The sequence below is a fragment of the Mobula hypostoma genome, chromosome 12 (assembly GCF_963921235.1).
Source record: "Mobula hypostoma chromosome 12, sMobHyp1.1, whole genome shotgun sequence".
NCBI classification, from domain to species: domain Eukaryota; kingdom Metazoa; phylum Chordata; class Chondrichthyes; order Myliobatiformes; family Myliobatidae; genus Mobula; species Mobula hypostoma.
In genome coordinates this window covers 4,662,908-4,677,926 of record NC_086108.1, presented here as the reverse complement: position 1 = coordinate 4,677,926, position 15,019 = coordinate 4,662,908, and the positions used below count along the sequence as shown (strand labels likewise).

The 15,019-nt window shown below is 44.7% G+C and overlaps 1 protein-coding gene across 16 annotated transcripts in view; it reads left to right on the top strand.

Moving 5' to 3' along the window:
- The window catches only part of sipa1l3 (signal-induced proliferation-associated 1 like 3), a 415,438-nt gene that overhangs the window by 364,779 nt on the left and 35,640 nt on the right, over positions 1-15,019 (top strand). For 15 of the 16 annotated variants that reach the window (XM_063063512.1, XM_063063522.1, XM_063063516.1 and 12 more), the window contains one exon: positions 1,646-1,840. The exons of the other annotated variant lie outside the window; for it this stretch is intronic. In XM_063063512.1, coding sequence (XP_062919582.1) covers positions 1,646-1,840 — 195 coding nt within the window. The remainder of the gene's footprint in view (positions 1-1,645; positions 1,841-15,019) is intronic. 16 annotated transcript variants of the gene reach the window in all.

The following is a 15,019-nucleotide window of genomic DNA, read 5'->3' as shown; positions in this document are numbered from 1 at the left end:
TGGGGCAAACACAGCTCCGAGTTGTACACCATTTTGTCAGAGCAGCTCACGTGCTTGGGTGTCAGAGTGAGGTCTTAACACATGACATTCTGACTTGCCAAGGCAGCTGTTGACTGAGCAAGATCAACAACAGAAAGGGTGGGAGCATGGGGTGGGGACCTTTCAATCATTCAGGCAAAGTCTTGCTAGCACCTACCTACCCTCCGATCTTCATCCAAGTTCACTGAGATAAGTGTCAACTTTTTCTGAGAAGATGTTTTTGTCATACGCTGTAGCTTTCTCCTCAAAAATGAGAAGACTGAGAGAGGAGCCATCAGCTAGGACTCTTCTTATTACCCCATCGAGGAGGAGGTACAGCAGCCTGTGACACACACTCAGTGTTTTAGGAGCAGTTCCTTCCCCACTGCCATCGGAATAAGAACCAGGTTTTATATCCCTGGTGTATATTGTGAAATTTGTTGACTTTGCAGCAACAGTGCAAAGCAACTAATATATATATTAGTTAAATTAAATAAGTAGTGCAAAAATAGAAATAAAAATGTAATGAGATAGTGTCCATGGGTTCAAAGTTCATTCAGAAATCAGATGGCAGAGGTGAAGAAGCTGTTCCTGAATTGTTGATTGTGTTACTTCAGGCTCCTGTACCTCCTTCCTGACGGTAGCAATGAGAAGGGGGCATGTCCTGGGTGATGGGGGTCCTTAATGATGGACACAGCCTTTTTGAGGCATCGCTCCTTGAAGATGTCGTGGAGGCTAGTGCACGTGGAGGCTAGTGCAGCTTATTTCGATCCTGTGCAGTAGCTCCTGCTCCCATATCAGATGGTGATGCAGCCGGTTAGAATGCTCTCTGTAGAAATTTGCGAGTGTCTTTGGTGACATACCAATTCTCCTTAAACTCCTAATGAAATATAGCCGCTGTGGTGTCTTCTCCATTGCTGCATCGATAAGTTAGGACCGGGTTAGATCCTCGGAGATCTTGACAGCCAGGAACTTGAAATTGCTCACTCTCTCCACTTCTGATCCCTCTGTGAGGACTGGTGTGTGTCCCCTTGTCTTACCCTTCCTAAAGTCCACAGTCAGTTTTTCAGTCTTACTGATGTTGAGTGCAGGTTCAGATTTCTGAACAGTGAACCAATCCGTGAACACTACCTCACTAATTTTGTTCTCTTTCTGCCCTTATGCAATTTTTTTTTTTTAATTTCTTATTGTAATTTATAGTATTTTTATGTATTGTACTGTGCTTCTACTGCAAAACAACAACGTTCATGGCAACACACATCAAATCTGCTGGTGAACGCAGCAGGCCAGGCAGCATCTCTAGGAAGAGGTACAGTCAACGTTTCAGGCCGAGACCCTTCGTCAGTTAGTCCTGACGAAGGGTCTCGGCCTGAAACGTCAACTGTACCTCTTCCTAGAGATGCTGCCTGGCCTGCTGCGTTCACCAGCAACTTTGATGTGTGTTGCCTGAATTTCCAGCATCTGCAGAATTCCTGTAGTTAACATTCATGGCATACAGTTTGTCTGTGATATTAAACCTGATTCTGATTTTGAAAGAGATGAGAATTGCTTAGAATAACAGCACACTGTTGCTTGATTTATTTTTGTTTATTTTTAATTTTATTTTTCCAACACTCTTAAATTGCAGGTCAAGCTATCCCTCTCACACCCACAAGACCCCGCCACCAGACGTGTCCAAGCCACCGGTGTCATGTTCTCAGCTCTCTGCTTCTGCCCCCAAATCTTTCTACTCCTATCAGAATGTGAAGAACGTGTGCCCAGCAGGGTGGAGAAAAACATCCAGCACCCAGGCGCGATCTTCTGGATACACCGAAACAAAAACGTAGGAGTTGCAAGCTTTCTGAAGCTCAATCTTTTGCGATCGAGAAATGAATGGGGGATTAGGTTTCACATTTAGTGGCCACTTTATTAAGTACAGGAGAGAAACCCAGTGTGGTCTCCTGCTGCTGTAGCTCATCCACTTCAAGGGGTTCAACGTGTTGAGTGTTCAGTCATACTCTTCTGCACACCGCTGTTGTAACGTGTGGTTATTTGAGTTACTGTCACCTTCTTGTCAGCTTGAACCAGTCTGGCCATTCTCCTCTCACCTCTCATTAACAAGGCATTTTCACCCACAGAACTGCCACTCACTGGATGTTTTTTTGTTATTTTTCGTACCATTCTCTGTAAACAGGAGTTCCCAACCTAGGTTCCATGGACCCCTCGCTTAACGGTATCAGTCCATGGCATAAAAAAGGTTGGGAACACCTGCTCTAGGGACTGTTGTTTGTGAAACCCCAGGAGACCAGCAGTTTCTGAGATACTCAAGCCACCTTGTCTGGCACCAACGATCATTCCACTGTCAAAGTCACTTAGTTCACATTTGTTCCCCATTCTGATTTTTGTTCTGAACAACAACTGAACCTCTTGACCATCTCTGCATGCTTTTACGCATTGAGTTGTTACCACATGATTGGCTGATTAGATATTTGTATTCACGAGTACCTAATAAAGTGGCCATTGAGTGTATGTCAAGGATTATAGAGGTCAGGAACAGGTTATTCAGCCCTACTGATCCATGCCAGTGTTTATTTAAGCATGCCTTTCCATTCTATTCCTTTCATTCGTGCCCATTTATCCAACCTGCTATTAAATGAATCTTCTTTTTGTCTCAGCCACTTCCTGTGGGAGCACTTTGCACATTCCCACATCTCTGAGTAAACGATGTCTCTTCTGAATTCCCTGTTGGGTTTAACATGAAAGAGTTGGTAATGAGATTATCTTCTAAACCCACAAGTGGAAGCTGTGTCTCAGCACACGGTCATGACACTGATTGGCTTTGGGCTTTCTGCAGATTCCCTGCGGGTATCACCACATAGCGAGGGCAAACCCCCGAACACACAGAGCAGTGGAACAGTATTTCCCACTGTCAAGAAGAGGAACAGAAGGTATTGCTTCATCGCTGTAGCTCAATTTGGCCCTACTGTTACATTTATTAACACATCTGTTTTTAATTAATGGAAAGGAATTGTAAATGCATTTTTTAAAAACGGTTACATTTATAATGCTGAAAAATTACTTTTCTTTGACCCATCCCTTCGCAGGTAACAATACATGTACTGTTCTATTTTGCCAGTTCTATTACACATGTTGCTCATTATTGTATGCCATTAATTACTAGGGGCAAATGAATGCTGGTGACTTAAAATCACTGCATGGACCACTTTATGCCTTGAACATCCATCTTAATGCAATATGTTCAGCTTTGACCTCAATCATCATTCACTGAAGTCTTTTGCTTCAGTTCTCCATACCCATGCATAACTTTGACTTTCTTCATTACCCAAGATTCAAAATGGATATATTATGGAAGTATGTTTGCAGTATACAACCCTGAGATTTGTCTTCCCCACAGACAGTCACGAAACAAAGAAAAAACATGCAACCAGCTAGTTCAAAGGAAAAATTCAAACATTAAACCCCCCTCCCACCCCCATGGGCAAATGGCTACAAAAAGAACCGAGCAAAATCACAGAATATAAAATACAAAATCAAAAGTCATATTTCAGTTCAGTTCCTAAGACTTCAACACAAGCAAGATCTTCAAGACCTTCTAAAGCAAGACACAAGAACGTCTGATGAGGAAATCCCTTCTAACCATCTATCACACTCTTTGGAAGCTTCTTCTTTGCTGCACTGCTAATCGACAGATTTCTGTTTTGCCCAACTTGGGCAATGTCTTGAATGTTCTCTCCACCCTAAGGCTCGTTGCAATCTCCTGCTTCATCCATTCTCTCCCCACCAGCCAGATCTGAGATACCTGGCCTCTCACGGACTTTTTCTTCATCTTGAGGTTCTTAAAACCCAACACTGGCATGCTGTGACCACCAGTAATTGTACTTGGCCATATGTAGAAGCTGGTCTACCGTAGAATGTATATTCTCTATTGACATGTGCTGCTGCTAAGTCTGGCTCCTGAATCTTTGTAATTAAGAGGCCATGATGAGGCCACACTAAGATTGGAGGAAAACAACACATTATATTTTATTTGGATAGCCTCCAACCTGATGAAAATGAACGTCAATTTCTCCAACTTCCGGTAATTGCCCCCCCCCCACCTCCTTCACCATCCCCCCATTTCCATTTCCCTCTCTCACCTTATCTCCTTACCTGTCCATCACTTCCTTCTGTTGCTACCCCCCTCCCTTACTTTTCTTCCATGGTCTTCTACCCTCTCCTATCAGATTCCCCGTCCTCCAGCCTTTTATCTCTTTCACCAATCAGCAGTCAACTTCACCCCTCCCCCTCCATTTCACCTATCACCTGTCACTTTTACTTCTTCCTCCCCTCCCCCCACCTTCTTGCTGTGACTTCTCATCTTCCTCTCCAGTCCTGATGAAGGGTCTCAGCCCGAAACATCGCCTGTTTACTCTTTTCTGTAGATGCTGCCTGGCCTGCTGAGCTCCTCCAGCATTGTGTCTGTGTGTGTGTGTTACTTTCGATTTCCAACATCTGCAGATTTTTGCATATTTGTTTGATGGTTATTTGCTACGAATGGAACTCCTTTACAGTATCCTCTTCCTCCTCCCCCCCCCACCACCACTTACCCTTGAATTTACTGTTGAGAGGAAGGTGTGTCTGCTGTCTTCTGATAAGTTGGTGATGTAATTTAATGCATACATCTATATAGCTTTCTTCTACAGGTTTGAAATGTCCTTTACAGTTGAATCCTTTTTTAATCATAAAGATAGGAATGGTAACATAATAGTTAAATTACTGGGAAAAGAGACTACTACATAAGATATATAGTAGAATTGGGCCATTTGGCCCATCAAGTCTGCTCCAGCATTTCGTCATGGCTGATCCATTTTCCCCGTCAGCCCCAATCTCCTATCTTCTCCCCATATCCCTTCGTGCCCTGACTAATCAAGAAACTATCAACCTCTGCCTTAAATACACCCAGTGACTTGGCCTCCACAGCTTCTCGTGGCAACACATTCCGCAGATTCATCACTCTCTGTCGAAAGAAATTACTCCTCATCTCCATTCGAAATGAATATCCCTCTATTCTGAGGCTGTGTTCTGCTCTTAGACACCTCCACCATAGGAAACATCCTCTCCACATCCACTCTATCAAGGCCTTTCAACATCTGATAGATTTCAATGAGATCCCCCCGTCATTCAACACACAAAATGCTGGAGGAACTCAGCAGGCCAGGCAGCATCTATGGAAAAGAGTACACTCAACGTTCTGGGCTGAGACCCTTCATCAGAACTGGAGGGAAAAAGATGAGAACTCAGAGTTACAAGGTGGGGGGAGCAGAGGAAGGAACACAAAGTGATAGGTGAAACTGGGGTGGTGGTGATGAAGTAAAGAGCTGGGAAGTTGATTAGTGAAAGAGATACAGGACTGGAGAAGGGGGATCTATAGGAGAGGCCATGAAGAAAGAAAAGGGGGAGTACCAGAGGGAGGTGATGGCAGGTAAGGAGATAAGGTGATAGAAAGAAGTGGGAATGGGGAGGGGAGGGCATCACTGGAAGTTCGAGAAATTGATGTTCATGCCATCAGTTGGAGGCTACCCTGACAGAATATAAGGTGTTGCTCCTCAAACCTGAGTGTGGCCTCATCGCGACAGTAGAGGAGACCATGGACTGACATGTCGAAATAGGAATGGGAAGTGGAATTAAAATGGGTGGCCACTGGGGGATCCCACATTTTCTGGTGGATGGAGTGTAGGTGCTCAGCGAAGCAGTCTCCCAATCTACATCGGGTCTCACATATATGCAGGAGGCTACACCGGGAGCATAGGATACGGTAGATGACCCCAACAAGCTCACAGGTGAAGTGTCGCCTCACCTGGAAGGACTGTTTGGGGCCCTGAATGGTAGTGAGGGAGGAGGTGTACGGCAGGTGTAGCACTTGTTCCGCTTGCAAGGTTAAGTGCAAGGAGGGAGATCAGTGGGGAGGGATAAATGGACAAGGGAGTTGCGTATGGAGTGATTCCTGCAGAAAGCAGAAAGTGAGGCGGGGGAGGGGATGTGGGAAGATGTGCTTGGTGATGGAATCCTGTTGGAGATGTTGGAAGTTCCTGAGAATTATGTGCTGGACACAGAGGCTGGTTGGGTGGTAGGTGAGGACAAGAGGAACCCTATCCCTGAAGGACTGGCAGGAGGATGGGGTAAGAACCAACGTGCGTGCAAAGGAAGAGATGCATTCAAAAGGAAGAAGGGAAGCCCCTTTCTTTGAAGAAGGAGAACATCTCCTTCGTTCTGGAATGAAAAGCCTCATCCTGAAAGCAGATACGGTGGAGACGGTGGAATTGAGAGAAGGGGATCACATTTGTGCAAGTAACAAGGTGGGAGAGGTATAGTCCAGGTAGCTTTGAGAGTCAGTGGGTTTACAATAGACATCAGTAGATAAGCTGTGTCCAGAGATTGAGACAGAGAGATCGAGAAAGGGGAGGTGTCAGAAATGGATCAGATAAATTTGAGAGTAGGGTGAAAGTTGGAGGCAAAGTTGATGAAGTCGACAAGTCGAGTGCAGGAAGCAGCACCAATGTAGTCGTTGATGTGGCATAAGAAAAATTAAGGAGTGACACCAGTGTAGGCTTAGAACTGAATTCCAGTGAGTAGAGTAAACAACAGGAATTCTGCAGATGCTGGAAATTCAAGCAACACACATCAAAGTTGCTGGTGAACGCAGCAGGCCAAGCAGCATCTATAGGAAGAGGCGCAGTCGACGTTTCAGGCCGAGACCCTTCGTCAGGGTCTCGGCCTGAAACGTCGACTGCGCCTCTTCCTATAGATGCTGCTTGGCCTGCTGCGTTCACCAGCAACTTTGATGTGTGTTCCAGTGAGTAGAGACCCAGAGCCATCAAACGCTCTTCATGTGACAAGCCTTTCAATCCCAGAATCATTTTGTGAACCTCCTCCGAACCATCTCCAATGTCAGCCAATCCTTTCTTAGATAAGGGGCCCAAAACTGCTCACAAACTGCTCTGTACCCACTGCGACTGCTGGAATCAAGAATTTCATGTCGTTAAAAAAAAACTATTTGGTCTATTAATATTGCTTAGAGAGGGAAAACACAACCTAGTTTCTATTGACGTAGAATATAAAAGCATGGATGTAATGTTGAGGCTTCATACGGCGTTGGTCAGACCACACAGAGAGAGAAATGAACAGTTGACGTTTCAGGCTGAGTCCCTTCATCAGGACTGGGAAGGAAAGGGGAAGGTGTCTGAATAAAAAGGTGGGTGGAAGGGGAGGAGGATAGCTATAGAGTGACAGGTGAAGCCAGGTGAGGGGGAAGGTAGGTGGGTGGAGAAAGGGGAGAGGTGTGAAATGAGAAGCTGGGACAGGATAGGCGGAAGACGTAAAGCGCTGAAGAAGGAATCCGATAGGAAAGGAAAGTGAACTGTAGGAGAAAGGCATAGTAGTCATAGTCATAGTCATACTTTATTGATCCCGGGGGGGGAAGTGGTTTTCGTTACAGTTGCACCATAAATAATAAATGGTAATAGAACCATAAATAGTTAAATAGTAATATGTAAATTATGCCAGGAAATAAGTCCAGGACCAGCCTATTGGCCTAGGGTGTCTGACCCTCCAAGGGAGGAGTTGTAAAGTTTGATGGCCACAGGCAGGAATGACTTCCTATGACGCTCCGTGTTGCATCTCGGTGGAATGAGTCTCTGGCTGAATGTACTCCTGTGCCCACCCAGTACATTATGTAGCGGATGGGAGACATTGTCCAAGATGGCATGCAACTTGGACAGCATCCTCTTTTCAGACACCACCGTCAGAGAGTCCAGTTCCATCCTCACAACATCACTGGCCTTACAAATGAGTTTGTTGATTCTGTTGGTGTCTGCTACCCTCAGCCTGCTGCCCCAGCACACAACAACAAACATGATAGCACTGGCCACCACAGACTTGCGGAACATCCTCAGCATCATCCGGCAGATGTTAAAGGACCTCAGTCTCCTCAGGAAATAGAGACAGCTCTGACCCTTCTTGTAGACAGCTTCAGTGTTCTTTGACCAGTCAAGTTTATTGTCAATTCGTATTCCCAGGTATTTGTAATCCTTCACCATGTCCACACTGACCCCCTGGATGGAAACAGGGGTCACCGGTACCTTAGCTGTCCTCAGGTCTACCACCAGCTCCTTAGTCTTTTTCACATTAAGCTGCAGATAAATCTGCTCACACCATGTGACAAAGTTTCCTACCGTAGCCCTGTACTCAGCCTCATCTTCCTTGCTGATGCATCCAACTATGGCAGAGTCATCAGAAAACTTCTGAAGATGACAAGACTCTGTGCAGTAGTTGAAGGCATGGAGGAGGGGCAAGAGAACCTGGGTGTACGTCACAAATGATGAGATTTTGGAGACTGAAACCTGGAAGGAAAGAAGAATTTATTTGACATACCGTACCTTTATGATCTGGAGCATTTCAAAGCACTTTGGGCCCGTGAGAGGGTCCAGAGAAGGCTCATAAGAATGACCCCAGGAATGAAAGCATTTGGTGTCTCTGGACCTGCACTCAATTCAGAAGGATGAGACAGGAGATCTCATTGAAATCTACCAGGTACTGAAAGGCCTGGATAGAGTGGACTTGGGGAGGATCTTTCCTTTGGTGGGAGAGTCCCACATCCAAGGCACAGAATAAAAGGGTGCCCATTGGAACTTAGATGAGGAGGTATTTCTTGAGCCAGGGGTTGGCGAATCTATGAAACGCATTGCCACAGACACCAAGACATTGAGTGTATTTAAGGCAGAGATTGTTTGGTTCTTGATTAGTAAATGAGTTAACAGGAGAAGGCAGAAGAAAAATAAATCAACCAATTTTTCAACAGCAGAGCAAACTTGATGGGCTGAATGGTTTAATTCTGCTCTGACACCTTATGGCTTGAAGTAGGAGCATTGTTGTAACAGCCTGTTTACCTACAACAAAGTGTTAGGTGAAAATTTTAAGGGGAACACGAGGGGAAACTTCTTCACTCAGAGTGTTGAACTGCTGTGCAAGTGGTGCATGTGACCTTGATTTCAATGTTTAAGAGAAGTTTGGATAGGCACATGGATGGCAGGGGTACAGAGATGGTCCCGGTCGGTGCAGGTCGATGGGAGTCGGCAGTTTCAGTGGTTCAGCACAGACTGGATAAGCCAAAGTGCCTGTTTCTGTCTGTACTGTACTTTTCTATGTCTCCGTGAATCTAACAAATGATACAATAACACACCAGATTTTTTTTAGTGTAGTTTGGGGGAGCGTTACTAGCTGGGACAGTACTTCTCTCCTGCCCTAAGTAGAACCAGGAAGACGCTTGCACGTGTAGGAGAGGTGTCGGGATCTTGGTTGAGAATCCTGCTGAAACAGATGCCACTGCAGTAAACCTCAGTACTGTACACAAACACAAAAGGATTCTGCTGATGCTGGAAATCTGGAGTGTCACACACAAAATGCTGGTGGACCTCAGCAGGTCAGGCAGCATCTATGGTGGGGAGTAAACGGTCAATATTTTAGGCCGTGATCCTTCATCAGTCTGGACCCAAAACGTCAGCAGTTTATTCCTGTCTATAGATTCAGCCTGACCTGATAGGGAGTTACAGATGGGTTAGCACATGTACTTGGAAGTAGAACCTAACCCCAAAAGCATGTGTGGGTCAGTTTCTCACTGTGATTGGAAGACTAGAAGACAAATATCCAGTGCAGCACCGAGGGAGTGTGACATTCTTGAAGACACTGTCAATCGGGTATCACATCAGACTGTCTCCCTTCTCTGGTGGATAAACAAAATCCCATGATGACTATTTCAAGGAAAGAAGTAACTTCATCATGTTTTATCAATATCAACATCAATTAAACACAATTATCTGAGCATTTTCCTTTACAATTTGTGAAATCTAATTGACTGCTGCCTTTACTATGTTAACACAGTTCAACAGTGCTCTATCAACGTTTAATTTCACTGAACACATCAGATTCTGCAGATGCTGGAAATCCAGAGCAGCACACACACAAATCATTCATAGTAAGAGGATTTGAGTACAGGAGCAGGGAGGTACTACTGCAGTTGTACAAGGCCTTGGTGAGACCACACCTGGAGTATTGTGTGCAGTTTTGGTCCCCTAATCTGAGGAGAGACATTCTTGCCTTAGAGGGAGTACAAAGAAGGTTCACCAGATTGATTCCTGGGATGGCAGGACTTTCATATGATGAAAGACTGGATCGACTAGGCTGATACTTGTTGGAATTTAGAAGATTGAGGGGGGATCTGATTGAAACGTATAAAATCCTAAAGGGATTGGACAGGCTAGATGCAGGAAGATTGTTCCTGATGTTGGGGAAGTCCAGAACAGGGGGTCACAGTTTGAGGATAAAGGGGAAACCTTTTAGGACTGAGATTAGGAAAAACTTCTCCACACAGAGAGTGGTGAATCTGTGGAATTCTCTGCCACAGGAAACAGTTGAGGCCAGTTCATTATCTATATTTAAGAGGGAGTTAGATATGGCCCTTGTGGCTAAAGGGATCGGGAGTATGGAGGGAAGGCTGGTACAGGGTTCTGAGTTGGATGATCAGCCATGATCATACTGAATGGCGGTGCAGGCTCGAAGGGCCGAATGGCCTACTGCACCTATTTTCTATGTTTCTATGTTAAAACTCTGGAGGTCTCAGCAAGTCAGACAGCATCTACGGATGGAATAAACATTCGGCATTTCTGGCCAAGACCAATCATCGGGACTGGAGAGAAATGGGGGAGCGCAGAAGCCACCTTCTGATGAAGGATCCCTGCCTGAAACATTGAGAATTCATTCCCCTCCATAGATGCTGCCTGACCTGCTGAGTTCCTCCGGCATTCTGTGTGTGTTACTCTGGATTTCCAGCATCTGCAGAATCTCTTGGGTCTTTGATGAGAACCTATGGAGGGAAGTGGATAGAACATAGAACAATATTCCTGATGAAGGGTCTCAGCCTGAAACGTTGACTGCTTATTCCCTGCCATAGATACTGTTTGACCTGCTGAGTTCCTCTAGCAAATTGTGGTGTGTTTGTGTGTGTGGCTTAGTACTGTGCAGGAGTTAATCCCTTCAGCTCAAGTCTCTGAGGCATGGTCTGAGCTCTAGACCCGATCTACAACACAAATATTGCAATTTTCTATTGCGGAAGAAAAACAATTTTTGTTAATGGAATACCTTAAAAAATACAGGTCCTAATTGATTGAAAGTGGTGTCACAGGTAGATAGGGTCATAAAGAAAGTTTTTGGCACATTGGCCTTCATAAATCAAAGTATTGAGTACAGGAGATGGGATGTTATGTTGAAATTGCATAAGACATTGGAGAGGCCCAGTATACTTTATACTCTATTATTGCCAAACAATTGATACTAGAACGTACAATCATCACAGCGAAATTTGATTCTGCGCTTCCCATTCCCTGGATTACAAATATTAAATATTAAAAATAATAAAAATTAGTAAATATTAAAAATTTAAATTATAAATCATAAATAGAAAATAGAAAAATGGAAAGTAAGGTAGTGCAAAAAAACTGAGAAGCAGGTCTGGATATTTGGAGGGTACGTCCCAGATCCGGGTCAGGATCCATTCAGCAGTCTTATCACAGTTGGAAAGAAGCTGTTCCCAAATCTGGCCATACGAGTCTTCAAGCTCCTGAGCCTTCTCCCGGAGGGAAGAGGGACGAAAAGTGTGTTGGCTGGGTGGGTCGTGTCCTTGATTATCCTGGCAGCACTGCTCCGACAGTGTGCAGTGTAAAGTGAGTCCACGGACGGAAGATTGGTTTGTGTGATGTGCTGCGCCGTGTTCACGATCTTCTGCAGCTTCTTTCGGTCTTGGACAGGACAACTTCCATACCAGGTCGTGATGCACCCTAGAAGAATGCTTTCTATGGTGCATCTATGAAAATAAGTGAGGGTTTTAGGGGACAGGCCAAATTTCTTTAGTTTTCTCAGGAAATAAAGGCACTGGTGGGCCTTCTTGGCAGTGGACTCTGCTTGGTTGGACCAAGTCAGGTCATTTGTGATATTGACCCCAAGGAACTTAAAGCTTTTGACCTGTTCCTCTTGCGTACCACCAATGTAAATTGGGTCGTGCAGTCCGTTACTCCTCCTGAAGTCACCAACCAATTCCTTTGTCTTGCTGACGTTGAGGGATAGGTTATTGTCTTCACACCATGCCACCAGGTTCTTAATTTCCTCTCTGTACTCAAACTCATCATTACCCGAGATACGGCCTACAATTGTGTTATCAGCAAACTTATATATTGAGTTTGATGGAAACTTGGCTACACAATCATGGGTGAACAGTGAGTACAGCAGGGGACTGAGCACACAACTTTGTGGGGCACCGGTGCTCAGAGTGATTGTAGAGGAGAGCTTGTCCCCTGTCTTTACAGCCTGGGTCCTGTCCATGAGGAAGCTGAAGATCCAGCTGCAGATCTGAGTGCTAAGGCCCAATTTCTGGAGCTTAGTAATCAGTTTATTTGGAATGATGGTATTAAAGGCAGAGCTGTAGTCAATGAAAAGGAGCCTTACGTATGCGTCTTTATTCTCCAGGTGTTCTAAGGAGGAATGTAGGGCCAGAGAGATGGCATCTGCCGTTGACCTGGTGCTCCGGTAGGCGAATTGCAAAGCGTCGAGGTTGACCGGTAGGCTGTGGTTGACGTGTGCCATAACCAATCTCTTGAAGCACTTCACAGTATTTGATGTCAGAGCCACAGGTCGATAGTCATTCAGGCATGTCACCTTCCTCTTCTTCGGCACTGGGATTATCGTTGCCTTCTTAAAATATGAGGGGATCTTAGACTGAAGCAAGGAGCAGTTGAAGATGTCAGCAAACACTCCAGCTAGCTCGCTTGCACAGGCCCGGAGAATCCGTCCTGGGAGTATTGTGTGCGGTTTTGATCACCTACCTACAGGAAAGATGTAAATAAGGTTGAAAGAATACAGAGAAAATTTACAAGGATGTTGCCAGGTCTGAGTTGTAAGGAAAGACTGAGTAGGTTAGGACTTCATTCCCTGGAGCATAGAAGATCGAGAGGAGATTTGTTAGCGGTATACAAAATTATGAGGGGTATAGATAGGGTAAATGCAAGCAGGCTTTTTACACTGAGGTTGGGTGGGGACTACAAATAGAGGTCATGGGTTAAGGGTGAAAGGTGTAAAGTTTAAAAGGAGCATGAGGGGAAACTTCACTCGGAGGGTGGTAATGAGCTGCTAGCGGAAGTGGTGGATGCAATTTTGGTTTAATGTTTTAGAGAATTTTAGTTAGATGCATGGATGTTAGGGATATGGAAAACTATGGTCCCAGTGCAGGTCAATGGGAGTAGAGTTTAAATGGTTCAGCATGGACTAGATGGGCTAAAGGGCCTGTTTTGGTGCTGTATTTTTCTATGACTATGACTAAATGAAGAATCATTAAATTCGGTGGGGAAATTTTAATATAAAGAATATTAGGAGAATACTATTGACCCTACTTCACCATTCAATAAGATTATCCTGTTACTGAAGTTCAGTTTCCCACCCGAGCCGAATCATCCTCTAATTCCCATAATGTCTTGGTATCTTGCACCTCACTGAAGTAAAGAAAAGCAAAATCATAGAAACATAGAAAACCTACAGCACAATACAGGCCCTTCGGCCCACAAAGTTGTGCCGAACACGTCCCTACCTTAGAAATTACTAGGCTTACCTATAGCCCTCTATTTTTCTAAGCTCCATGTACCTATCCAAAAGTCTCTTCAAAGACCCTACGTATCCGCCTCCACCACCATCGCCGGCAGCCCATTCCACACACTCACCACTCTCTGCGTAAAAAACTTACCCCTGACATCTCCTCTGTACCTACTCCCCGGCACCTTAAACCTGTGCCCTCTTGTGGCAACCATTTCAGCCCCAGGAAAAAGCCTCTGACTATCCACATGATCAATGCCTCTCATCATCTTATACACCTCTGTTTGGTCAAAAACCTTCAGCCTCTGAGAACAAGAAATACCATCTTTTGCTTCTTAAGTGTTCAAATGAACTGTGCTGCCCGCGCCCCCCCCCCCATCAATTTTAGACACTTCATTTTCCAAGTGCTGATTCTGCGCTGGTTATAATTCATCCTCGAGTTCCCTTGCAAATGAGATTTTGCTGACAGTCAGCATCTGTCAAACAACTGGATTTCAATGGGCCTGGGTATCTTGTCAGCTCACAGCGAGTCTGTGAATAAATTAAATTCCCGGCAATCTCTAAAGCACCAACTCTATCATTTATAAAAGAATTTAATGCCACGTCTGTGTGTGAAAGATAAAATATTGTTTTTATTCTAATCAAATACAATCTGCATCCTACCAGCATCCGCCGATACCGTGGGATTAACACAAACCCCTTCACAGAATTCTGAGCTGAGATATTTGTACTTTTCTGCACATACAGATGTGTGGTGTCTATTGATTTAGTGAAAAGCTGAGGTTCCTGGCCCAGAGCCAACACCCGGATGTAGATTATAGAAGGGAAATTGCTGCTTATTTGCAGCCGCCTGCAGCCTCCTCTCTGCCCTATTAAACTTGGGAAGCCTTCAACTGCCGTATCTGATCTGCAAGCTGAAAAGTTTTTTTTCCCAATATCAGTCAAATTATGAAACAAGCAGAATTAACTGAATTTTAAGCTGAAGATGATTTGGTAGAAATACTTTCGTCAAGTCCCAACGGTTTTCCCAACAGCCACACTCTCCTGGCCTGCTTGGCCAAGACTTCAGGCAAAAGTCCCAACAGCATATTAGTTTGATTTAAATTGAAAAAAACAGTTTACCCTGGGATTAATTTCTCTGGTATAAAATATTGAGAATGACATTAGCCCTGAATGAATGTAGAGGTTCAACTTCCCATAGTGTTTATATTATCCGTTAGTTGCAGGAAAGCTAAAGGAAGTCGCAGTTCACGTTTGATGGGATATAATTGCTTCCTTGTGACGTGGGAGCATTGTCTGCTTACCAAACAGCGGTAGCCCATGCAGGGACCCC